At 41.7% G+C, this 27,376-nt stretch overlaps 1 protein-coding gene across 2 annotated transcripts in view; it reads left to right on the top strand.

Moving 5' to 3' along the window:
• The first annotated feature begins 2,073 nt into the window (after positions 1-2,073).
• Positions 2,074-27,376, top strand: part of GSK3B (glycogen synthase kinase 3 beta) — a 61,067-nt gene continuing 35,764 nt past the window's right edge. For both annotated transcript variants that reach the window (XM_033172973.1, XM_033172974.1), the window contains exons 1-2: positions 2,074-2,287; positions 25,689-25,882. In XM_033172973.1, the coding sequence (XP_033028864.1) occupies positions 2,200-2,287; positions 25,689-25,882 (282 nt within the window). In that variant the 5' untranslated portion in view covers positions 2,074-2,199. The remainder of the gene's footprint in view (positions 2,288-25,688; positions 25,883-27,376) is intronic.

The raw sequence follows: 27,376 nt of genomic DNA on the forward strand, positions 1-27,376 counted from the left end.
GTGTTTTTATTTTGCTGTGAGCTGCCTTAAGATCTTCGGATGAAAGGTAGTATACAAATTTTATTATTATTAATTATCATTTTCCGGAAGCATCTGCCTGGCCGCTTTAAGGAGTACTGTATAGGGCGAAGGAAGCTCGCATTTGTCCCTCCTGCCAAGCCCTCAAACTGCATAGCGCCTGGGATGCGGCTGCGATTTGCGGCCTATTTCAAGGGCGGCGCCAACACATTTCGCATAAAAAAGAAACTACTGCCCTCCCACCCCCATCTCAGAACTGAGCTAGGCGAGAAAGAAAGGTGAAGCCGCGCCCTCGCTCATTATTGGAAAGAAACTTCCTCCAATAGAAGCACGCGTCAGATGCGAGATCTGGGCGAACATCGGGCCGGAAAGGAAGCTGGTTGGTGTGCCCAGGCCGCCTCAGCACGGCCGCCCAATCACAAAACAGCACTTCAGGCGCGAAGAACCAATCTGAATCAAGCCAAATCAAGTCTCCGCCCAAACCCCCTCCCCGCGCGACGTGCTCACTAGGCGAGGCTTTTTCCTTTCCCTTCTGCGCTGAAGCGAGCTGGGCAGGGTGTAGCAACTCTTGCCTTAGGCCCCACCCATTTTGCATCAGACGGTCTCCGGGCCCGTCCCACTGTCGTGGGAAACATCCTTTCGTCTCATTGGCTCTGCTGCAGCGACAATTTAGGGACAGCGGCTTCCTACTGGGTACTGAAAGGGAAGGGACTGGTACACTCTTTGGTTCTTTTCATAGCTCGTATATGATTGGCCTCTCTCGCGGAGCGGAGGACGTTTCCTTTCACCATCGCTCATTGGTGGCGATGTAGTGCCAGGAGGGAGGGCTTTCCGCCGCAGCTCTCGCTGATTGGAGCCCCGATTCCTTTCGGGTCTAGACAGCTTCGGCCATTCGGTTTGGCATTCACGGAGAACACTTAGCCGGGTTGCGTAAGCGTTAGCAGGCTGCTGCTCCTTCTTCCCCTCCCTCCTCCCCCTTTTTTGGTGTAGTATGGAAGAAAGCGCAGCGGCGCCTTTCGAGTCCGACAGAACGGGACGCTCGGTTCAGCATTCTCGAAGGGCACTTAGTAAGGCTGCGTAAGCGCGGCTATCCCTAGCAGCCCAGAGACAGAGTACGGAAGCCGCCGCCGCCGCAGGAACAAATAGCGAAGGAGGAACTGCAACGGCCCCACAGCGCGCAGCGGACAAAGGAGCTCGGGCGAAAAGGCGGCGCCAAGCGCGACCCAACGCTTCAGCCGGCCGGGCCGGGAGGAGCCGCCGCCGCCGCCAGCAGCAGCAGCAGCGCCATGGACCGCCCTGCCGCCCTCGTTGTCCGCCAACCGCACTGCAGCGCCCTCCGCCTGAGCCGCCCCTCCGGACGCCACTTGCCCGCCTTGTGGGCGCTATGAGGAGAAGCGCCAGGCCTGGCTTGTCCCCGCGCTGAGGAGAAGAAGAACGACTGAGGGAAAGGGAGGAAGGAGCCCCTTCGTCGTCAGGCCATCACCTCACACGCCGCCGCCTCCTCTCCTCACACGGCCCCGCCGAATTTCGCTGGCGCCGGATCCTTTTCGGAACCAGGCTCCACATCTCCCGCCTCTCAGGCGCCTCGCATCTCGTATTCCTCCGCCAGTCGGAGGGGGGCGAGGAATAGTCCGCCCTTTTTACCGTGTCTCCCCAGCGCCCCCACCCCGGGGTGGGGGGAGGAGAAGAAGAGGGAGAAAAGGGGGGGCACCTCTCTTTTCTCTCTGCTGCCGCCCTCTCCTTCTCATGTGACTGACTTTCCACTAAGGAAGGACGGGAGGAGTAGCACCCCCGAGAAAGCCCGGCTCCTCTTATTCCCTCGCATCGGGAAAGGGGCCGTCGGTGGGCGGGGGGGCGGTGACTGGATTGTGCAGGGTTGGGCCGCCGCGGGCCCCGGCGCCGCCGCCGCCGCTGCTGCTGCTGGAAAGGAAGAGGATGGCGGCCCTCTCACGATAAGGCGAAAAAGGGCTTTGGGGGGGAAGAGACAGTCTTTGAGGGGGAGCCCCCCCTCTTTATTATTTTTTTAAGGGTGGGGTTTTTTCGGTGGAAGGGGGAGAGCCTGGATCTGTACGCCCTCCGCCTTTCTCCTTCCCTTTCGGCACCTGAGGAGGAAGAAACGGAGCGAAGAGGAGCGAAGGGGAGTTGATCCGGCGAGAGCGGGGGGTGGAAAGGCGAGGAACCATGTCAGGGCGGCCGAGAACCACCTCCTTTGCAGAAAGCTGCAAGCCGGTGCAGCAGCCTTCGGCGTTTGGCAGCATGAAAGTTAGCCGTAAGTATTGATTTGTACAAATCGCCACCCCCACCCCACCACCACATACCCCTTCTACGTGGTTCTCTCTCTTCATTAAACATCGCATCTCTCAGTGGATGCCTTTGATTCTTTTTGGTCCATTATAGCGCTGCCTCTTAAGAAGTGTCAGACCCATGAGGCCTTGTGGCTGGCTCTTTATGAGGCAGCTTCCTTTCTTTTCTCTTTGCTCCCTCCTCTCCCCACCCCCACTCCGCACACACTTTGAATAGGCCCACCCTATGGCTTCCATTTAGAATAAAAACCGAGCCTTTTTTCCTCTGCATTTCCTCCTAACCTAAAATATTGATGCTGTTGCTAGAGATACCTCTGTGTAATTATACTTTGGATCTGCATAGTGGCTTTTGTCAAGGATGAATCTACTTTGTTCACACAACCTTTAAGAAGTGATTGGATGTTGATCGGCTCTGTTCATATTATTTCAGGTTTTATTATATTTTTTGCAGTATGAGGCCTTTTTATGAGGGGTGCCTTCTAATGGTGAGGGCCGTGGTTCCATTTGATTTTATACACCACTGTTTCATACACCTGAACAATGATTGATTCTTTTATGCATATAGCTAATGGAACTTCCTGGTGAACTATCAGTTCTCAAATCGTTTAAATCAAAATGTGTGTGGTAATTGTAAAACTTACTACATAAAGAACTTCAAATTTGTTTTAATCCAGCTGCTTTCAAAGAATTTGTATTTATGAATCTAGCTTGTATTTAAAAGGACTTTGTGGTTAGCTCCATTGTAGAACATGGATTTTATAACAAGGCTCTAATCTGGCTACCTTTTTATGGACCTGAAAAAGTCTCTCCCCACCCCCAAGACTGCAGTCCTAAAAACACTTGCTTGGGATTTTATCTGACCATACAATAATATGGCCTTGTATTAAGGATTATTGTTTGGCAGAAATTTTATGGAATATTTATCCATTAATTTTTGAAATGCTTGTCACAGCAATTAAATGTTTAAGAATGTCGGACAGGAGGAGGAGGCCTTCAGAACCAAGCCAAAAAAAGCTCACCAGACTGCCAGGTGCATGACAGCCCTGCATTTCTTGAAGGACCATGCAACAAGCACAACATGTTTATCAAGCTCTTGTTTTTTGTTTGTTTGATTGGTTATGAGTTATGAAGACCTTGGCCACGGTTTCAAGTTGTAAACAGTCTTAATTTAATGCCTAGAGTGTCAGTAGTACTTATAAAAATGTAGAATATAATTAGCATGTGTTGGGTGCTTTAGATAATACACTTTTGGTGTTGCAAAACTTCTTTATTTCAGAAATACTAGACACATTGCCTGTGTTTTACTTATTCTCATGTAAAAAGCATTGAGACGTTGCAGCCCATTCATCAAAGCTTATTAAGACTTGGAAGTGTTAATTTATAATTCTGTGGGTGATTCATTGATCAGTTTTGATGTATTGTTGGAAGAAATGTTAGTTGACCATGACCACAAATTTTAGAATTACACATATTTTTAAACTATTATTAATCAGTTTGCAGAGCTGTGATGTTGGTTTTTTAGAGTTGCTATATTATTTACTGTATTTGGAATCCTAGAACAACATGACAGTAACAGTCAATCCTGTACTGTATGTGTCTATTCAGAAGTAAACCCTATTTGAGTTAGACACATCTAAGAGAGATGGAGAACTTGTGGCCCTGCATAATGTTACTGAACTACACCTCCCATCATCTCTGTCTGACAACAGCCATGCTGGCTGGGGCTGATTTGAATCGGAATGTATTTAACAGAATTTATATACTGCTTGGTTATAAATAAAACCTCCAAGTGGTTTACAAAATCCAACAACATCTGGAAGGTCACAGATTTCCAACTCCTAGATTGCATCGTAAGTTACATATTGATTTTCAAGATTGTTTTAAATTGCACAGTGCTGTATTAACATTCTCTGGTTAAAACTATACATAAGGCAAACATGAGGTTCCCTCTATATCTCATCACAGTAATGCAGGCTGGGGTTTGTACATAAGTCATTCCTAGGGAAAAATCAGGATCAGGGGTGTATAACCTTCCTTGCCATAATCCTTGTCCTGGTTGTGTGTTCTGCAATTCTGGTAGGTTGGGAGAAGAGACTGTGATAGAGCAGTACTGGGAAACCTTTGGCCTGTGGGTCTAATTATGCCTGCCAGGCCTTCCCATTTGGCCCATCAGGCTATTTCAACTAAGCCATGTCCACCTGCCCTAACCTGATGTCATGTATGATGTCAGGTCTGGGGCAGGTAAGGGCAGGGCTTGGCAGAAGGGGTGCTTGCAGGCATTACTGATTAGCTAATTGGCATTGCTTGCCAAGGCTCTTTCATTGCAGGGCAAGCTAGCAGTTTCATTGTGGCTTCTGAAGATTTCTAAAGTGCTGTTTCTGTGGTGCTTTGAACTGGGTTTTGGAAGATCCAACAATCAGCCAATTGTCATATTTTCAGAAGCCCTGCTCAAAGTGCTGTGCAAAATAGCAGGCAAAAAAGGTCACCTCATGTTATTACGATGTCAGGCAATTGACAGGGGAGCTACCTGTCAAACTTGGCCTGTGCAGATGGGGCGGGGCGGGGGAGAATAACAATGTGGTTCACCAGTCTGGAGTGGTTCCCCATCCTTGTGGTAGAGAGATGCCATCCATTAATGCCCCCCTTAATGATACTTAGTAAGCATATCAACAAACTAATAGTTCTATTAATAAGAAAGATTTTTTAACTGAGCAGCCCAGGTTGTGATGGATGCCTCTTTAAATTGCCACGTGCAATTTTATAAGCACTTGCTTTAATATATATATTTTTAAAAAATGCTATGTAATTAATCTGTGACACATTCTTCAATTTTTTTTAAAAAAAGATTAATCTAAGTGATAACATGGACTGTAATGTTTAATCAAGTTATTCAGTTATTAGTAGACACCACAAATTTGGGTGGTTATTTTAATTTAAAGTAGAATGGGATTTGTATATTGTTGAGCATCCTAGTGAGTCTGGACTTGACTCTCTCTGAGTTTAAGGCTATTTCTTTATCTTTTGTTGTTGTTGTTCAGTCGTTCAGTCGTGTCCGACTCTTCGTGACCCCATGGACCAGAGTACGCCAGGCACGCCTATCCTTCACTGCCTCTCGCAGTTTGGCCAAACTCATGTTAGTAGCTTCAAGAACACTGTCCAACCATCTCATCCTCTGTCGTCCCCTTCTCCTTGTGCCCTCCATCTTTCCCAACATCAGGGTCTTTTCTAGGGATTCTTCTCTTCTCATGAGGTGGCCAAAGTACTGGAGCCTCAACTTCAGGATCTGTCCTTCTAGTGAGTACTCGGGGCTGATTTCTTTGAGAATGGATAGGTTTGATCTTCTTGCAGTCCACGGGACTCTCAAGAGTCTCCTCCAGCACCATAATTCAAAAGCATCAATTCTACGGCGATCAGCCTTCTTTATGGTCCAGCTCTCACTTCCGTACATTACTACTGGGAAAACCATAGCTTTAACTATACGGACCTTTGTCGGCAAGGTGATGTCTTTGCTTTTTAAGATGCTGTCTAGGTTTGTCATTGCTTTTCTTCCAAGAAGCAGGCGTCTTCTGATTTCGTGACTGCTGTCACCATCTGCAGTGATCATGGAACCCAAGAAAGTGAAATCTCTCACTGCCTCCATTTCTTCCCCTTCTATTTGCCAGGAGGTGATGGGACCAGTGGCCATGATCTTAGTTTTTTTGATGTTGAGCTTCAGACCATATTTTGCGCTCTCTTCTTTCACCCTCATTAAAAGGTTCTTCAATTCTTCCTCACTTTCTGCCATCAAGGTAGTATCATCAGCATATCTGAGGTTGTTGATATTTTTTCCGGCAATCTTAATTCCGGTTGGGGATTCATCCAGTCCAGCCTTTCGCATGATGTATTCTGCATATAAGTTAAATAAGCAGGGAGACAATATACAGCCTTGTCGTACTCCTTTCCCAATTTTGAACCAATCAGTTGTTCCATATCCAGTTCTAACTGTAGCTTCTTGTCCCACATAGAGATTTCTCAGGAGGCAAATGAGGTGATCCGGCACTCCCATTTCTTTAAGAACTTGCCATAGTTTGCTGTGGTCGACACAGTCAAATGCTTTTGCATAATCAATGAAGCAGAAGTAGATGTTTTTCTGGAACTCTCTGGCTTTCTCCATAATCCAGCGCATGTTTGCAATTTGGTCTCTGGTTCCTCTGCCCCTTCGAAATCCAGCTTGCACTTCTGGGAGTTCTCGGTCCACATACTGCTTAAGCCTGCCTTGTAGAATTTTAAGCATAACCTTGCTAGCGTGTGAAATGAGTGCAATTGTGCGGTAGTTGGAGCATTCTTTGGCACTGCCCTTCTTTGGGATTGGGATGTAGACTGATCTTCTCCAATCCTCTGGCCACTGCTGAGTTTTCCAAACTTGCTGGCATATTGAGTGCAGCACCTTAACAGCATCCTCTTTTAAAATTTTAAATAGTTCAGCTGGAATATCATCACTTCCACTGGCCTTGTTGTTAGCAAGGCTTTCTAAGGCCCATTTGACTTCACTCTCCAGGATGTCTGGCTCAAAGTCAGCAACCACATTTCCTGGGGTGTATGAGACCTCCATATCTTTCTGGTATAATTCCTCTGTGTATTCTTGCCACCTCTTCTTGATGTCTTCTGCTTCTGTTAGGTCCTTTCCACTTTTGTCCTTAATTGTGGTAATCTTTGTACGAAATGTTCCTTTCATATCTCCAATTTTCTTGAATAAATCTCTGGTTTTTCCCATTCTGTTATTTTCCTCTATTTCTTTGCATTGCTCGTTTAGAAAGGCCCTCTTGTCTCTCCTTGCTATTCTTTGGAAATCTGCATTCAATTTCCTGTATCTTTCACGATCTCCTTCGCATTTTGCTTGTCTTCTCTCCCCCGCTATTTGTAAGGCCTCATTGGTCAGCCACTTTGCTTTCTTGCATTTCTTTTTCATTGGGATGGTTTTCGTTGCTGTCTCCTGTATAATGTTACGAGCCTCCATCCACAGTTCTTCAGGCACTCTATCCACCAAATCTAAGTCCTTAAACCTGTTTTTCACTTCAACTGTGTATTCATAAGGAATTTGATTTAGATTGTATCTTACTGGCCCAGTGGTTTTTCCTACTTTCTTCAGTTTAAGCTGGAATTTTGCTATAAGAAGCTGATGATCTGAGCCACAGTCAGCTCCAGGTCTTGTTTTTGCTGAGTGTATAGAGCTTCTCCATCTTTGGCTGCAGAGAATATAATCAATCTGATTTCGATGTTGCCCATCTGGTGATGTCCATGTGTAGAGTCGTCTCTTGTGTTGTTGGAAAAGAGTGTTTGTGATGACCAGCTTGTTCTCTTGACAGAACTCTATTAGCCTTTGCCCTGCTTCATTTTGATCTCCAAGGCCAAACTTGCCAGTTGTTCCTTTTATCTCTTGACTTCCTACTTTAGCATTCCAATCCCCTATAATGAGAAGAACATCCTTCTTTGGTGTCATTTCTATAAGGTGTTGTAAGTCTTCATAGAATTGATCAATTTCGGTTTCTTCAGCACTGGTAGTTGGTGCATAAACTTGGATTACTGTGATGTTAAAAGGACTGCCTTGGATTCGTATCGAGATCATTCTATCATTTTTGAAGTTGCATCCCAGTACAGCTTTCGCCACTCTTTTGTTGACTATGAGGGCCACTCCATTTCTTTTACGGGATTCCTGCCCACAGTAGTAGATATGATAGTCATCCGAACTGAATTCGCCCATTCCTGTCCATTTTAGTTCACTGATGCCTAGGATGTCAATGTTTATTCTTGCCATCTCATTTTTTACCACATCCAGCTTACCAAGGTTCATGGTTCTTACATTCCAGGTTCCTATGCAATACTTTTCTTTACAGCATTGGACTTTCCTTTCGCTTCCAGGCATATCCACAACTGAGCGTCCTTTCGGCTTTGGCCCAGCCGCTTCATCAGCTCTGGATCTACTTGTACTTGTCCTCCGCTCTTCCCCAGTAGCAAGTTGGACGCCTTCCGACCTGAGGGGCTCATCTTCCAGCGTCATATCTTTTATATGCCTGTTGTCTTTGTCCATGGAGTTTTCTTGGCAGGGATACTGGAGCGGCTTGCCAGTTCCTTCTCCAGGTGGATCACGTTTGGTCCAAACTCTCCGCTATGACCTGTCCATCTTGACCTGTCCATAGCTTGCCTGAGTAATTCAAGCCCCTTCGCCACGACAAGGCAGTGATCCATGAAGGGGCTTTATCTTTTAGTGCCTTTTATCTAGCAGAACTTGGAAGCACCGTCACATTGAGGCGACATTGGAGGGTCTAAATCGGCTAAAACCTATTGGCTAGCAGATTTTGTCGATCTGGCTGTTACTAATTGATTTCACCCCGTGCAGAAATCAGTGGTTTTTGAGGTAGAAAAGAGTAACACTTTATAACACTTTTGACACCAGATAATAAGAGGGCCTTGGGATATATCTAGCTCTGTCTTCAGGTGAAATTGGACTACTCTACCTTTTGATATTTGCCTTTAGTTCTAAAGAGAGGAACATCCCACTTGTTCAGTCACTTACTAGGCTGATCAAAGCATAGCATGGTTTGACCTGTGCCTTTCTATTTCAGTTCTTGTTTAATAATGAGGAAAATAACTTTCATTTGTACCATAATCCTATATTTTAGTTACAGTTCTGTTCTTTACTGCTGTTGATTACATAGCCAAAATGACAACACAGAAGAGGGAGGTATGAATAGATTTGGGGAAACGAAGGTTTGCAGAAGTATAAACAAATCTTTGAAAAAACCCTTATCCCTTCTGCCCCTCCCAAAACATTCTAATGAAGACTGAAGATGCTCAATGCCTATGGAATGCTGACTGACTTGAGGAGTGAGGGAAATTTGAAAACTGGATTTGAGAGCTGCGCAGAGAAATTAAATGAAGAAATCCAATACATTAGCTGAGATTGAGTACTTGTGTATCCCCCCCCTCAAAAACAGCCCAGTGAATCTTGTGCTTGCTCAGTGCCCATGGAATGCTGACTGGCCATAGAGAAGGAAAAAATGGGTGGGATGAGGAATGGAATGACTGGAATAGGAGGATCAAAGAAGATGTATGCTATAGCAATGGGTTTTCCTGCACCAGCAGGGATTTGGACCAGATGACCTTTGAGGTCTCTTCTAGCTTGATGGTTCTAAATAAATAAAGGCTATAGCAAATAGTCTCATTGTTTGGGTAGGTCATTTCCTGGTTCACAATAAGAAGCTATTTTTAAATGTCTATGGGAAATCATGCCCATAGAAATCAATGTAGAAATCCAAGCTTTTATTTTAGTTGGGATCTGACATCTGTGTGTCTAGTCTAGTCCCCTCCAACCCCTCCCATGAAGCGGGGGAAAGTCCTCAAACAATTGAGGTCTAAGCATACTTGGTGTAGGATGTTAACTGACTGTGGAACATGATGGAGTGGCAGAATGGAATGGCTGAACAGAAGCACTCAACACAGCAGCATTTTCATTGCAGGATTTTACTGGTGTCAATGCATAGGCAATCCTTCCCTAGCCACCCTGTGGCAGATCTGCCTTGGTCCTTATTTTAGATATACTGTATCTGGCTCCTACATATTCTTCTTTACCACTTCATCAGTTAGTTGTTCTCAGTTTTCCTTGTTGATGAGATTTATATAGCAGGTAATGGCTTTCCATGTACCATGGATCTTCTCTGTAAAATTCTTATTACCTCTTAGGCTTTATACAAACAGTCAGCAAGATACCAGTTTATGTTCTCAGCAATAAAATACATAGAATGTTGATTACCATTCAATATTTCTTTGTAGTCACTGTATCACTGAATCAAAATAGGTTTCCTTTTTGAGTCTTCAACCAGATCAGTTAAATAAATGTCACACCAAACAATGCAATTATGTATTTAAGATTGTTCTGATAATTCACATGGCCCTAATACCTAGGATCATTAAGAATAATAGTACTGTAATACCAAGTCACAAAATACATACAAAACTACTGATAATTCCTTCCAAATGACAGATCTGAAAGTTCACATAATTCACATACCCAGAATCAAATATCAAAATTCTGTGCCTAAGATTCTTTCTGGCCTAAAGTTTTAAGTGAATCCTGAGCAGTCTATGTGAGTCCCCACATTATGAAGTAAAAGCCAATCTACCTTAAAAAAATCTGAACAAATATAAATTCCTTGTAGTTTTAAAATCTTACAAACAAGGAGTCAAACAAAGGAAGCAATCTCAAAACAACTCAAGTCATTCTGAATCTGATTTGGTGCCACTAATTTTTTTAAGATACATATTTGGTAACAGAAAGGCTTAAATGTTTTAAAATTAAGTTTGCAGAAACAAATCAGCATATATTCTGTTAATAAATTAAAAGTGCCCTTTTGTCTGTTAATAAACCAAGGGAATAGATCCATTTCTTCTATGTGCAATATGCATTTAATTAGCTGTTTTTGCAATTTCTAATATTGATTTGGTATAAAATGGATTGTCTTAAAAATACTGTATATACTGATAGTATATTACCTTACATTGTGGATAATGTTCTTTTCTGTAGCAGAAACGTTTTTCATAAATGTGGGAGTGCCGCTTACCACAAAGTCAATGCAGAGCAATCCTATGCATGTTTACTTGAAAGCAAGATCCACTGGCTATGTTTGGATAGTCTCACATCTCTGCTTATGAATGCATATGAAGCAGCCTTGTGGTTGTACAATGCACCCACCTTGTTAGAAAGCCTGTTGTTCTGATTTGAACTTATGAGTCACTTTTAAAAAAACAAAAAGTAACTTAAAGCAGCTTAAAGCATATATTAAAAGCAACAAAATAAAAAAATAAAAAATTCCTTCCAGTAGCACCTTAAAGGCCAACTAAGTTTGTTCTTGGTATGAGCTTTAGTGTTCATGCACACTTCTTCAGATACACTGAAACAGAAGTCACCAGACCCTTATATATAGTGAGAGGGTGGGGAGGGGTATTACTCAGAAGGGTGGTGGGAATGGGTCATTGGCAGATAGGTGAGGTAAGCCTGTTGACTGTTAATGACTGCAATTGGCTTTACAGGGGAAAGCAAGGGGTGAGATGGCTAAAAATAGCTTTGTCATGTATAATGAGATAAAAATCCAATGTCTCTATTCAGACCAGGTCTCTCCATGGTTTTAAGTTGGTGATAAGTTTGCAATTCAGCAACTTCTCTTTCTAGTCTATTTCTGAAATTCCTTTGTAATAAGACAGCTACTTTGGGATCTTGTATAGAATGCCATTGGAGATTGAAGTGTTCTCCTACTGGCTTCTCTGTTTTGTGAATCCTGATGTCAGATTTGTGTCCATTTATCCTTTGGCGTAGGGTTTGGCCTGTTTGTCCAATATAGAGAGCTGAAGGGCACTGTTGGCATTTGATGGCATACACAATGTTAGAAGATGAGCAATTAAATAGTCCTGACATGGTATGTTTGATGATGTTGTGGCCAGTAATGGTGTTGTCCGGGTGTTAAAAGCAACGTACAATTGAAATGGTGTAAAAGCTGAGGAGTAAGACATCCAATCCACTGAAGGAGGGGCACAGATAATTAAAAGTGAAAAGCCCAATGGAGAAGAGTTTTTTGCCCAATGCCTAAATATGGGTAATGATGGCACCAGGTGTGCTTCCTTGGGGAGAGTGTTCTGTAAATGGGAAGCAACTGTTAAGAAGCCCAGTTCCCATCTTGGTACCCTCTTCACTTCCCTCGGACAAGACACATGGAGAAGGGCCTTAGATTATGGGCGGAGAGTCTGTGTTAGTTCATGTGATGAGAGGTGGCCCCTGAGGTATTGGGGTCTTGTGCTGCATAAGGGTTAACAGGTCAAAACTAGCATCTTGAATTGATCCTGGAAACTTATTAGAAGCCCTTGCAGTTGTGCTAGAACGGGTGTTACATATTCAGACTGTCTGCTCAGCAATTTGGTTCCCAGATTCTGCGCCCGTTGCAGTTTCTGAACAGTCTTCAAAGGCAACCCCTACTTTGGCAAAATAGGAAACCATAGTTAACTGAAAACTTCCTGATTTGTTTGTTGTCTTGCACAAAGGGAATAGTAAAGTGGTTGTATGTGTGTCCAGAAGTCTCATTCATATTTCAGCAATATATGATATAAATAACCCAATTCTGGCCATTGTGTTCAGTGGAGGTTACAACACGTTCATGTAATTGGTAGGGATGAGCAGTTTTCAGTGCATAAAGTCATAATGTCTCTTCAGTAATGTAATTTGAATGATCCAATTGAATCTCTGAGTCTTCATACACTCCACATTAAATTATTTTCTTACTCATACCTATTTTATATATTATACTGCTATCATTCATTTTTATGTTGATCTTTTCTGTGAACTGCCCTGAGACCCTGGGGTATAGGGCAGTATATAAATTCAATAAATAATAATAATAATAATAATAATAATTCAAGATTTCTTTGCACTCTTTTCCACACTGAATGTGACTTTCCTCCTGTGTCTTACTTGAGATAGACATTACTGTTGCCACTTTAAAACAGGTCACTTGGCAGGGGGTTGGACTGGATGGCCCTTGTGGTCTCTTCCAACTCTATGATTCTATGATTATTGTTCTCACATTAGGAGACATTGCAAGGAGTGGCACACATCTCTGCTGGTCTTCGCTAGCCTAGTTGCCTTCTCTTGATTGTCTCATGACTCTTAAATCATTCAAGTCTTGAAGATAAATAGTGAGGCAGTCCCTGAAAGTGTGCTTATCATCTAGGTCTTAAAAGTGGTTTATCCTATCTGTGAGTGATCTGTACAGGTGAAACTCGAAAAATTAGAATATCGTGGAAAGGTTCATTTATTTCAGTAATTCAACTTAAAAGGTGAAACTAAAATATGAGATAGACTCATGACATGCAAAGTGAGATATGTCAAGCCTTTATTTGTTATAATTGTGATGATTATGGCGTACAGCTGATGAGAACCCCAAATTAACAATTTCAAGTTTGGGGTTTTCATCAGCTGTGCGCCATAATCATCACAATTATAACAAGCAAAGGCTTGACATATCTAGCTTTGCATGTCATGAATCTATCTCATATATTAAACTCCAGTAGCTAATGAAAACAATTGCTTACATAAATGGACTTTTCCACGATATTCTAATTTTTCGGGTTTCACCTGTATTTCTGCAGGCAAAGAAAGCAAACTGTTGATCTCTTGTTTTCAGCAGCAACTTATGAATGTTTACTTAGAAGAAAGTCCTACCATGTTTTGGGGGCTTAACTCCCACCTAAGGCTGCATAAGAAGGCGGCCTCTATTCTCTTGGACTGTTCATTGATACAGCTAGGTCTTCTCACCTTCTACTTGCAAAATCAGTCATGTCTCTCACAGAAACTTTCTAAAATGTATACACTGGCTACCATCTTGTCCTGCTACCCAGCACACATGTCTGTACTTCTAAAATCTTTATTTGCCCATGCAACCATAATTCTGCTCTTATTTCCTGTTACCTTCTTGTGACAGTTGCTCCTGCATTTCTGCCACCTGCAACTACCTGAAAGTTTCCTTTTGTCTTAAATGATGGTGGCAGGGATGTGAATTGCTTCACTTTTAAATCAGTTGAGTCACAGGAGAGAAACAGATTCTGGGATTATTGCTTCTAGAAAGGGTGGCTTGCTTTAACTCTTGCTGTCTTCCCCTGAGAACCCTTGGCCATGCAGTCTAAATTTCTCCCTTACCTCAAGGTCAGATTGACAGAAAGAAAACAGAAAAGCAGGTGAAATGCCCCTGAGGATGCTGACTTAGCTGTTGAATACTTGGTTTTCCCTTGGAACAGTTGTCTGCAAAATGTCTGATTTTATGGTGACATCTCTCTGCTTACTCTAATTTTGAATTTGGGGTATGAAAAAGTAGACTCTTTCCAGCAGAGTACCTTCTTTTTGTTGTTTAAAGGTAAAGGTAAAGGGACCCCTCTTGGGTTGCAGCGCTCATCTCGCGTTACTGGCCGAGGGAGCTGGTGTACAGCTTCCGGGTCATGTGGCCAGCATGACTAAGCCGCTTCTGGTGAACCAGAGCAGCGCATGGAAACACCGTTTACCTTCCTGCCAGAGCGGTACCTATTTATCTACTTGCACTTTGACATGCTTTCGAACGGCTAGGTGGGCAGGAGCTGGGACCAAGCAACGGGAGCTCACCCCGCCGTGGGGATTTGAGCCGCCAACCTTCTGATCAGCAAGCCCTAGGCTTAGTGGTTTAACCCACAGCGCCACCCGCATTTGTTGTTTAGCTGTGTTTTAAGACATGCTGTGCAATGCATAGTCCTGGCCTCACTCTTGCTTCTTCATTGTGCATGTGGGTGAACAGCACTTGGAAGTTGCTGTTGAGTCAACTTTGATATTCCTTTATCTCTACTTCCTTGGGCATAAGTACCACTGAAGTCTGTAAGAATTACTATAGGACACGGGTGGCGCTGTGGTCGAAGTCTGTAAGAATTACTTTGGAGCAAACGTGCATAAGATCATGTTAAGAACAATTTTTTAAATCAAGACAGTAAGGGTAGGAAGAATGGGGACGCTCAGTGTTAGAGTGTATACTCTGCATGTTTCTCAGTTTCGGTCCTTGGCGTCTTTGGTTAAAAAGATTAGACAGCAGGTGATGGGAAACATTTCTGCCCGTAGCAATTAAAAATCACTGCCATACCTCCAGGTGCTGTGGACATCGCTGGAGTAGGCATTATTGGTCAGATGAGTCTGACTTGATAAAAGGCAGCTTCATTTATGGGGTAGGAGAGAGAGAGAAAGTGAGAAATAATGTGATAGCTGTTTGGATTATTAAGTTAACATGGTCACAACAGAAGCTATCAAATGCAATTTGTCTCCAGGGAAACAATATATTCCCAAAATATGATGAAATTTGTGTTTTGAAATAATTTATTTGTATTTTGTTTGCATGGAGTGCCATTTCATAACTACAGACTTGTCACATCATCCAGCTACCAACTGTTTACACAGGTTTAGGACAGTTTTTGTTTATATTCATTACTTGTTACAATTTTCACCTTCATTGTTAACCTTTTAGATTGTATTTTCCTAAGCTTGGAAGAGGTCACTGTTTGCTTATATTACTCTATGCAGGGTTGCTACAAAATTATTAAGACTTTCAATATAAACATGCTTATATCAAAAACCTTTACAGTTCCTGATGACTTGAAGGTTATTCATTGATGGAAATGAAAGGTGAAATTCAACTAAGTTGTTACATGCATGGAATGTTTGCTTGCACACCTGGGACTTCTTTCCTATCGTCCCTCTATCTACCCCCTGTGCCCCCCAATTTCCTCTGGAAGGCTGGGGGAACCCTCAGAAAAGGTTTAGGGGACATGCAGCCTTACAGGGGGAGGGGGAGTCTTGTTGCACGAGTAGACCTTGTTGTGTGCATGTATTTAGTGTTATGCTGAATTCCCCCCTTTGTTTTAACATTAGGGCTGCAGTTTTAATTGATGAATCAAAATGATTAATGAAAGTTCTTGACCCAATTGTTTTAAAAATAATGCTCCCAATCCTCCATTGATGATGCTTTTTTGAGGTGAGCTACTATAACCAGGCAACCCCCCCCCAAAAAAAATCATGAAATGGGAGATTGCAAGGGTCACTGGGGCACTTTCCCATTTCCTATGGGAGGTGTGCCTGGAGGAGGAAATTGAATGTTAACTCATTCATGCCTGGAGCCATGGGGTCTAAAAAGGAACATATGAACAAAGGTCCATTTAGTCCAACATTTTGTTCCTGCAGTGGCCAACCAGATGTGTGTAGAAAGCCTGGAGGCAAAACATGAGTGCACAAGCATTCTTCCACTTATAATCTCCACTCCAGCCATTGGTATACAGAGCCATATAGTCTCCCATAGTGGTAGTAGCTGATGATAGCTTTATTCTCCATGGATTTATCTTACCTGTTTTAAAGCTGTCTAATTTGGTGGCTGTCATTGCATGTTGTGCTAGTGAGTTCTATAATATGCTCTGTGTGAAGTATTTCCTTTTTTGCCCTCAATCCTCCCACATTTAGCTTCATTGAATGACCCTTAGTTCTAGTATTATTGGGAACATTCTTCACTTTTCACTTTCTCCACACCTTGCAGAGTTTTATACATCTTTTATTATGCTCCCTCCCCATTTACTCACATTCCCCCCCTAAACTAGAACCCCTCCAGATGTAATGTTACCTCACAGGAATGTTTTCCCAGCTTCTTGATCATTTCAGTTGCCTTTTGCTGAACTTTCCCAACTTCGCAATAGCTTTTTTTGAACTGAGGCAGTATATAGTATTCCAAGCATTGTCTCTTTCCAAAGATGAAAGCATTTGGTATCAACCTTTGGAGCAGTGAGATGTTTGCTGATGGGAAAAGAAGAAGAAAGTGACAGTTTTGACTTTAAAAAATCTGATAATGTGTGGGGATGAATATCTGGTGACTGTCACTATCCTGAAAAGGAACAGGATTGCCCTTCCTTCTGGGGATATTGTTGCAAAAGTTTCTTTTAAAAATGCTACAATATGTGTTGGATCAGAGGAACTCACCACTAAGAGGGCGTAGGAAGAAAAAAATGTGGGGAAGACTTCTAATTTCAAACTGCAGGGAAGGGACTACTTATATGTCTGCCAGTTATGTCAGTGGTAGCATCAAGAAGAAGCATTTGAAACTACCATAGCTTCCATCCAGGGATCTGCAAATTTGGACCCTTTTTTGTATCATTGGTTCATCCTTGTCAGTTTTTCCCCCAATGTGCAGGCGCGCTACAAATATTTGAGTGGGTTGATAAAGCATTTCAGTTCAGTCGTGTTGATTATAATGAAAGATAAAGAAACTATAAAATACTATTGTGTGGCAGTGATCACATGTGTTTGACTGATTGGCCTGAAATCAGCATTGAGAATATTCATGACAATCATGGTCACTCATGGTACAATATTTAAGGAAGGGATTCACCTGTACTTCTAACTGGATGTCATCCTACTCAGGGCACTGTCAATAAAAGGAAGCTTACTATCTCTCCTCCCTGACAATGAACCATGTCAAAGGAACAAAACATTCAGGTGGATTGGCTGAGCAGACCAGTGCTAATGCCTGGGGGGGGGGTAGCACCTCTGTAGACAGATACACAAGAAAATGTGGCACAAAATGAAGTGAAACTACTGTATTCACATCTGACTCAAACCACCAACTTAGAAGATACTTCACCAGATTCCCATCCCACATGGTGGAAGGGATGGATGCCTTTCATCTGACCCCCTTACTTGCAATTTGCTAAAGAAAATATGGCCGGAGAAGACAGAATTCATTCTAATGGTACCTGCAATGCCTCAGTGCCATTTTAGCCAAGTCAGCTGTGGTTCTCAGAAATAGTGTGTCTGGCCATAGTACTACCATAGACTCTGCCAGCTCATCAGGAGCTGCTCAATCATCCACTCGGTATGGCTGAATTTGACCATCTAGAAGACCACCAGGAAAAGACTCACAAAGGGGTGGATTGCTGGACTATAATCCCAACAGTCTTTGCCTCCCACAAACCAGTCACCCCTGTGGTTCTACCTGGGAGACCTTCTTATGTTGGTGCAAGAAGAAACACAAAAACTTCCAAAGTGGCACTACCAGAAATTATACTGTTCCTACAAGATGGGTTCAAACTGGGGCTCAAACAAAAAACATTGAGAAGACAGGTTTCAGCATTGTCCTCAATCCTATCTAGATGTTCATTGGCTATGTACAGCTCACATCCTTATCTCAAGCAGTCCGTGATACAACATAGATTCCCAACATGGGATCTACATACTGTCATGATGGTCTTACAACACCTACTGTACAAGCCCCTGAAGGAGGTGCCACTCTGACTCCTATTGTTCAAAGTGCTGTTCCTGGTTTCTGTGACCTCAGTAACACTCGTGTCTGAACTTGGGCCCATGTCCATCTTAAAAGAATTGTGTATTTTCTATAAAGATCTTGTAGTATAATGGACTGATGCTACCTTTATACCAAAAGTCAACTCCGCATTCCACAGTCAACAGGACCTTATAGATCTGGCATTATTATTATTAAAATTTGAATACCCTGTTTCATCTGAAGATCACAGAGTGGTTCATAACATAAAATACAAAATGAATACACAACAAGCCTCTTCATTCATCCCTTCGTGGTATACTGGAATGCTATGCAGTAGTGCCTAGTCATAGTTTCCCATTTTTTTGAACTGGAAAACTATGATTACCAGCTTCAAGACAAGCAAACATCCTGGGGTCCATCCCCCCAATCAAGTGGACTATAAGCAAACTGTGGTTTGAAATTTGTTTTAAGATTCTCGCTTGTTCTTCAATTTTATCCCAGACTTAAGAAACTCAGATATATATGCTAGGTGCCGAATGATTCTTTAAACAAGGGTAACAGTTGCAAAAATGGAATGCCTAGTTGCCATTTTTGGGCAAGACATTTTCAATATGACTTTTTGGTTTCTAAAATTCATTGTGAGCCTCTTCTTCCTTCCAACTCTAAAATGGAAATGTGGGGGAGGTTTGTTGAACCCTGTAGTATTCTGCCTCCCAACTTTTTAAGCAAAGTAAAAGCAGTTCACTGTCAGCATATGACAATAACAACTGCAAGAAGGAAGGAATGTGGGGCTTATGTGTTGTTTTGTAAGTGTCCCAGCAACCAGCATGCACTAGACCTGGAGTCCCCACCACAATGGCAGCAGAAGCTGCACTATCCATAAACATCTCTCGGTACCAAGGCCCTCTGCTTTTCCTAATTTTAAAATATGTAGATGCTTAATTCTGCATGGAGCTGAGCATATGCCCAATTAACCATGTTGGGTTAAGCACCTGCTCATATATCTCTGGCACTGAAATCAACAGGTCTTAAACATGCTTAACTTTAGCTTCATAATGTCTCAAGTTTGTAGCCAGTTCTATTAGAACTGTCTTTCTTAAATGGAATGAGAAGGCATGTGTGTAGATAACCATAGCTACTGAAAAGTGGTTGTGTTACTAATTATGCAGTATGCCTGTCCATATTACTGGACAGTGCTGCATAAACATAAACCTGCATGTCCACACGCTAGGTATCTTGATATTACTTTTTTGTGAACTGAAAATAATTGCTTTGGGATCTGCCAAGAATACCTAAAAAGCCTGGAAAACCCTTGGTTGTTGATAACCTATGTACAAATACTTTTAAATATATTGTCAGGATGCTTTTTCTGGTGTGTGTGCTGTGCAGTACTTGGGAAGGCCAAGAATCTCTATGATACTGTCTAGTCAACATACACGAAAGAGGAAAAAGAAAATTTTGTTTTAGAGCAAGGTTAGGAAACGTGATCTGGCCAGTGAACGATATGCTTACCTCTCCTTTCACATGCAGACCACCTGTAAATCACTTGACATCATTGCATAATCTGTTAAAAGTTCAAAGGAGTTTTGTACTATTGTCAATCTGTTGTTTGGTGGGTATAGCAACCCCCTTTGAAGCTGTGCTTTCAGCACCAGTCATCTGTAGGGCTGGGCGAAATATCAATATATTGTCTAAAACTGGTTTGAAGTCCATTTCGTGATATTTGTTTCATAATTTTTGACCTGGCAATATATTGCGAATCATGGTGTGTGTGTATGTGCCATGCAAAAATTACAATGGGAAAAACGATGAAGCCAGCCAAAGCTTCTTTTGATTCCTGCAGCCCCTGTTAACTCTGCCGACTCAGCTCTCCCCTGCCTCATGCAAGGGGCAGCAAATCACAAGAGGAAGTGCTGGCAAAAATCACAGTGCAGGAAAAACCCTGAAGTCAGCCAATGCCTCTACATCCTTATTTTGGACATTGTGATATATTGGTATATCGCAATGTTTAGCTGACGATATATCACAGTGTTGAAAATCAGATACCGCCCAGCTGGGAGCGCACTTTCAAAGAGGGTACCTGTAAATGTCAATTAGCTCATCCTTGGTTAAAGGGAGATGTAATGAGTCCCTAGGAGACTTCCTGGAGATGGTGGTCTGATGCAAAGGAGGAATGGGATGGTTTTGGGGGAGTCTGATCTGGCAAGGGCTCTAGTGGGTTGGGGCTGATGGTTATGGACACCAAGATGTGGAAGATGTAGGGGAAGGTCCTAGTGACATTGGATGGGGGGGATGTTTTGATCTCCAGGAGGGCTTGAATGAATTATCTCTGGGTCTTTTGGGTGCTTCTGTACCTGCAAGAGAACTGGCCAGAGAGCCCTTTCCATTCAGAGAGAAGCCTTCCCCTTTGGGAGTGATACCCAGGTAGTTACCGGTAGCTAGTTTCAGCATCTCAATCTCAAAGGACACAGTGACGCCAGTGGTGGTGCAAGCTGACACTGCATGTTTGGCCAACTCAGGAGTGCCTGCCCGGCACAGTATGTTGCTCGTTGAATCAGCAGCTTAGCAATACCTAGTCATATAACTTAAAGCTCTGTTGTGCCTTATTTTGTCACCTGTAGACCTATGTTTGGGCACTGTACTGAATTCCTGAATAAAACCTGGTTGTGGTGAAAGCTCAAGTTCTGAATCTGATGAGTGGAGCCAGGACAGGAGGCGCCTTAAAGTATCTGCAGGGGGGGAGAATGTTCCTAAAATGGAGCATTTTCGCCTTTGTGGAAAAAACTTCATATAGCTTCCTCTGGAAAGAGAAGAAAACCCTCATTTTTTCTTTGTTTCCAAGGGAAGCTGTTTGTATTCAAAGCATTGGAGGAAGCACTTTGAATACAAACTGCTTTCTGTGCAGCTGATCTCAGATGATTGTTGGGATTTCAGCTGTGCAAGGTTCTTTTCAGGCTCCTACTATCAGCTGATCATTGGTGCCTGCAGAGAGTCTTTGAAGCACTGGCAATCAGCTGATAGTTGAAACTTCAAATTGCTCTGCAAATCCCTTTTGACACAGCTGTAACTTTACTTGCCCCGGTGGTTTTAGTAGGTGTAACTCAAAATATGTTGGATAAATTGTGGTCATAAAGGTGCATACTATGGTAGGATTAGGAATGCTTGTTAGTGGCATGCTTTCTGTTTGAGGTTTCTCAGAAAATAGTTCAGATATTGAAAGAAAACATTGAGCTTACTCCTCAATTATGTCTATTAAGTATATATGAGCACAGTAATTCAGACATTAAAAGAGTTACTAATATTTCTAATACCAGCTTAGCGATAGTTCAAAAACAGAGGAATATGGAATGCCTGGACTTGTCACTGTTGTATCACAGTGTATGGGATGTAGCCATTGTGGACAAACTAACACATCATTTATGAGTAGTTGGGAGCAAGGAAACCCTAGATCAGTATTTTGCTATTTTCGCACCACACCAAACAATAATAAGCTCCTTCCTCAGTCAAAAGTTGATCTGAATGTTGCATTAAGTGTCTTTTAAGAAACAGATAGTCATACTCATGTTGCGTACACTCCGTGTTGTGTACGTTTGGGTTACGCACGTCCGCGACTCGGAAGACCTTCGAGGAGTGTGTGGGTGTGCAGAAGCATTCCGTGCACTTCGCACATGCGCAGAAGCGTAAAAACCTGCAAACTTCCGGGTTTTTTCTTGGGGGGGGGGGCATTCGCGTTACATATGCCTGTGTTACGTAGTGTGATCCGGAATGGATTGCGTGCGTAACACGGGGTACCACTGTACTCAGGACTCATTCACAATACTGTTTCTGTATTGTGCGGGGGGCGGAGATGAGTGATTAGTGAATTATAAACATTTTTATTTGAATGTATGAGGAATGATATTTTGTACCTATGCTGTATGTATATTGTTGATTTTATGCTTTATTAGGTGGCAACATGTCCACCATCTTCGTCTGTTTTTTTAAAATGTAAATTTATTAATAAAAGTTCAAAATCAAGCATAGAACAAGATTATCATAGAAAACAGGTCAAGAGACCAAAAACGTGGCCAGAGACATCAGTAATACATTCCAGACTTTTGATATATTAGAAACTATAACAAGTCTGTAAAAATAAAAACACAATTAACATGGATATCCCTTATTTACCAGGTGGATGAACTTCATTTCTAGTGGACCTTAGCCTTTTCTGTATTAATAAAGATAAAATGAAAATGCTAACTCAGAATATAAATAACCAAATAAAGAGAGAATTGGGAAATGACTTAGGAATTAAAGTGGAAAAGAAAATTAAATACTTAGTAGTTTGGATTGCATCTAAAAATCTGAACTTAACTCAAGATAACTATAAAAGTGTGGACCGAAATTAAAAAAGACTTTTAAAAATGGAAGCAAATGAATCTGTCATTTTTGGGTAGGATATCTGTAATTAAAATGAATGTTCTACCCAAAATGATATTTTTATTTCAATCATTACCGGTAACATCCAACTCCAGTTGCTTTACACAATGGAAAAAGACATACTAAACTTTCTATGGCAAAAGAAAAAAACAAAGATTAAATATAAAATACTAACAGATGAAAAACATCAAGGGCGATTTGCTTTCCCAGATTTGAAATTATATTATGATGCAACCTGTTTAATATGTATGAAAGAGTGGATCACATTGAAGGATGTAAATATACTGGATTTAGAAGGTGCTGATCTGATTTATAGGTGGCACGTGTATATCTCTGGTATAGGAAAACTAGGGTTCACAAGGGATTTTTAAGTCATGTGTTTAGAAGGGGTCTGTCTAAGGTCTGGATGAGGCATAAATATATTTTAGAAAGTAACACTCCTGGTTGGTGAAAGTGGTTGCAGTAAAAAGGATAAATATGGATAGGATCTGGGAAAAGGACAAATACCTCCTTGTATATAAAGATGGCAACATAAAACTAACAGATACGGAGGAGATGTCAAATTAGATACCTGACTGGTTTCAATACTTCCAAACAAAGCAGATGTTTAAAAAAGATAAAGAGGATTTGTACAAGAAGAACCAGAATTTGAAAAAGTGATTTTAGGGTCTAACAAAAATAAATCTCTACAATATATTAACTATTGCTGGAATGGAAGACTAAAGATGAACTTATAAAGGAGGCAATGACAAAATGGGCTATTGATATTAGGCATATTATTGAAATTGCTGAGTGGGAAAAATATGGAATTCAACAATGAACTCTGCATGATCATATAAAAGAAAATATACCAACAAAGTGCAGTATAGATGGTTTTTGACACCAATCAAACTGACTAAAATGTATACAAGAGGCTCAAAACTATGCTGGAAATGTCTAGAAGTAGAGGGTACATTTATTCATTTATGGTGTAAATGTAAATGAGCAAAGGAATTTTGGGAGATGGTGTACAACGAGTTAAAAAATAAATAAATTCACATTTCCCAAGAAACCGGAAGCGTTCCTTCTTAGGCATACTTGGGAATGAGTTACCAAAGAAAGATCACAGCCTATTTCTATGTGCAGCAACAGCTGTGAGGATAGTACCGTATTTTTCACTCCATAGGACGCACTGGACCATAGGGCGCACCTCATTTTTAGAGGAGGAAACAAGGGAAAAAATATTTTTCTGGTTTTCCTCCTCTAAAAACCCTGTTGTTGTTGTTGTTGTTGTTTTTGAGGATCAGCTAAAAGTTTTGCAGCTTTTTTGCAAAGGGAAAAGCCCTGGCTTTTTTGAGGACCAGCTAAAAGTTTTGCAGCTGTTTTTGCAAAAGCAAAAGGCTTTTTTTTTAGGATCAGCTAAAAGTTTTGCAGCTTTTTTTGCAAAGGGAAAAGCCCTGGGTTGTTTTTTGTTTGTTTGTTTTGAGGATCAGCTAAAGGTTTTGCAGCTTTTTTTGCAAAGGGGGAAAAGCAAAGCTCCTTTTGCAAAGGGGGAAAAGCAAAGAGGAAAAGCCCCATTTTAATGGGGTTTAACTCACATTTCTGAAAAATCTTAAGGAAAGGGAGCCTTTTCTACTGTTTCCAGACAGATAATCTAATCAGCCAGTCACATGCCTTGGGGAAACAAACAACCTCCCTCTGCAGCACATTCAACAATGGAGGGCGGGGCTGAAAGGGAGCCGGGACTCTTATCTCTCTCCCGATCTTGCTGATCAGCTGCTGAGTGGGGTCCTTTCAACACTCCCTTTTCTCTTTGTAAAATAAAAAGCACACTCTGCTTTTGGCCCCTGGGCAATTCAGCTCCAGGGCCCACCATTCGCTCCATAAGACGCACAGGTATTTCCCCTTACTTTTTAGGAGGAAAAAAGTGCGTCTTATGGAGCGAAAAATACGGTATATGCAAGATATTGGAAACAAAGAGAGACCCCAGGGAAAGAACAATGGCTAAATAAATTAACTGAATATGCAGAGCTTGCCAGTATGACATCCAAAATAAGAAATCAAGGTGACAAACAGATGAGGAGTGAGTGGGAATATCTAGGGGAATATTTACAAAAAAATGACCTCAAATATAAATTCCAGGTAGGGTATAATTTGTGACCAACAGTAGACAATATAAAAGATACTAAAGTGTGGAAAATAAGATGAAAGAATTGATGCATATGCAGCTAAGCAAGAATTAAAAAGAACCGTCATGGAATGTTGAGTAGGAAGTCGAAAAGAAATACTGTATAAGAATGGAATATGGTGTAATTGTAAAACTGAAAACAAAAAAGGATCAGTTATTTCCAGCACACAGTTTCTGTTTGAGTGCGTCTGCAATGTTAACCTTTCAGTATTGATTTTATTATAGTATTTTTCAGTGCTTTGCATATTTAAAAGAATATGTTTCTCAAAGAAGCAACCCAGTTAAGTTCAGGTTATTTTCATAGTTGGCCAGTATACTCTCTTGTAACTAACACTGAAAAACAATAAGGGAGCTTAGTGATATTTTGCCAAGTATAATGCAAGAACTTTTATCTTTTTGTGTTCTTAACCCTGATGCTACTGATGACTTGAATGCCAAATCTTCAAAGTGTTTAGAGAGAAGAAGCTAAAAGGAGAACTAGGTATGAATGATTTTATCTGCAGAAAAGTAGAAATGTGTTACAGTGGGCATCATGTGTTCCAGATCTCTGACTTTGCACAGTAATGTCCTTTTTGTATCAGGAAGTTCACTGGCAGTCTCACCTGAATAGCACTTTACAGGTTTTAACCAGATAGTCAAGATTTATTGCAGTAGTTTCAGTAAAATCAGTAGATCAATATTCATTGGAACAGTATAAGCAATAATATGTCGGCTTATATTTCTCCATCTTAGGAACATAGGAAACTAGAAAAATAAAAAATATATTGAAACAAATAAGTAGTTGGAATACTCTTTGTTATAAGGAAATGCATACTAAAAAACCCATTTCTCTTAACACAGTTTTCTATATGGACATATACCTTGTGTGATATTTTCTAATGTAATAGATTTTTCCATATTAACTGTCTCACTTTTTGTATGTTCCAGGAGACAAAGATGGCAGCAAAGTGACCACAGTGGTAGCAACTCCTGGACAGGGTCCAGACAGGCCTCAAGAAGTTAGTTACACAGACACCAAAGTGATTGGAAATGGATCTTTTGGTGTTGTATATCAAGCCAAACTCTGTGATTCAGGAGAACTGGTTGCCATTAAGAAAGTTCTGCAAGACAAGAGGTTTAAGGTAAGAAGTAAGAAAAGTTAAGAACATTCATGATGCTATTTATTCTGTTCTTATGTGTCAGTACTTGATGAATGATGTTTCCCTATGGAGTATATTGTGAGCATTGACACTGTAGTCTTTTGGTTGTATTTTTGTGCAGGATATATAGGAAGGAAGCTGGAAATTATGCCTTTGAACTGTAATTGCATTTCCTTTGACCTTGTAGTGATGTGATGACATCTCAGTAATCAGGTGGAAAGAAAACTACCCCCTCATTAGAGAATAATAACTGGGACTAGCCGTCAAAAGTCACAGATCAGAGATGCTCATATTTTTCATTGATATAGCAGCTAAAGGTCAGAGATGTTACTGATCTGGGGAATTCTATTTGTTGCTGGGAGGGTGTCTGGACAAACCAGCAGAGTGTGATTTTTTTGTGCCCAGTCTTTTTATTTGCTGCCACCAGACACTTTTCCCATCAAGAAATTGGAGATTGCTCCAGCATCTCTGATCAGCAGTGGCTAAAGGACTCAAAGAGCTCCCTAACTATGCCAGCTCCTCATGCCAGCCTTCAGACCAACTACCAAGTAATAATACATTGAGCCAGTGGGAGATTTACCCCTGTCACTGCTTCCCAGGAATAGAGGAGGATCTGGCTTTACATAGAAGCAGCTGAGTCACACAACTGCTTATGAACCACACAGCTGGTGCAGTACACCTCTGCTGAGTTGATGAGCCTCCATCCAAGTCAATAACAGGGATGAACTCTATGAGGCAGAGTGAAGCAACATGGAGGCATTTAAATTTCTGGTGATACTGCTGCACAGGAAAGGGGCAAGAAAAAGATGGTGGTTTCATTCAAAGTTCCTGACCCCTTATAGCTCATCTGGTCCCTAGAAAGGAATCGGAACCAGCTATTAACTGGCCAAAAGAGAGTGAAGGGACAAAGGGAACCTGGGCTTTAGATTACAACTCACTCCTTTCCCCAGGCACCCTGAGTGGCAGAAGTCAGGACCTGGACAACTCATACACCTACAAACAGGAGACCAAAGTTTGGGATTCACTATGTCCTTAACCCTTCACTTATCAGAAAATAAGCTTCATTGGTGTGTGGGATCTGGAAGAGTCTTGGTCACTTCCTGAAGTAAAGGAGGGACAAAAAGATTCAGTGGGAGGAAATCAGGCTCTGTGATGTAATACGAGCAATCAAAATTAAAATTAACTCCAAGCAAGAAGAGACTGTTTTGTATTTTATTGTGGGGTGGTGTAGTGTTTTACTGTGGAGGGTGGAGGGTTTTAAGGTCCGCCTCCTCTCCCTGCTTGACCCAACAACCTCCAAAGCAAATACCAGGTTCAGGAGAGATCTTTTCTTTGGAACTGAAGCAGAGGAGGAAATCCCTTCTTGGTTTCTGCTCTGATCTTGTTAATTATCAGCCCTCCTTGGCTTTGAAGTTTGCATTTAAAAAAACAATCCTGTAGGCTAGATAGAAAGATGCATTTAATGTTACATGTAAT

The sequence above is a fragment of the Lacerta agilis genome, chromosome 16 (assembly GCF_009819535.1).
Source record: "Lacerta agilis isolate rLacAgi1 chromosome 16, rLacAgi1.pri, whole genome shotgun sequence".
NCBI lineage: Eukaryota > Metazoa > Chordata > Lepidosauria > Squamata > Lacertidae > Lacerta > Lacerta agilis.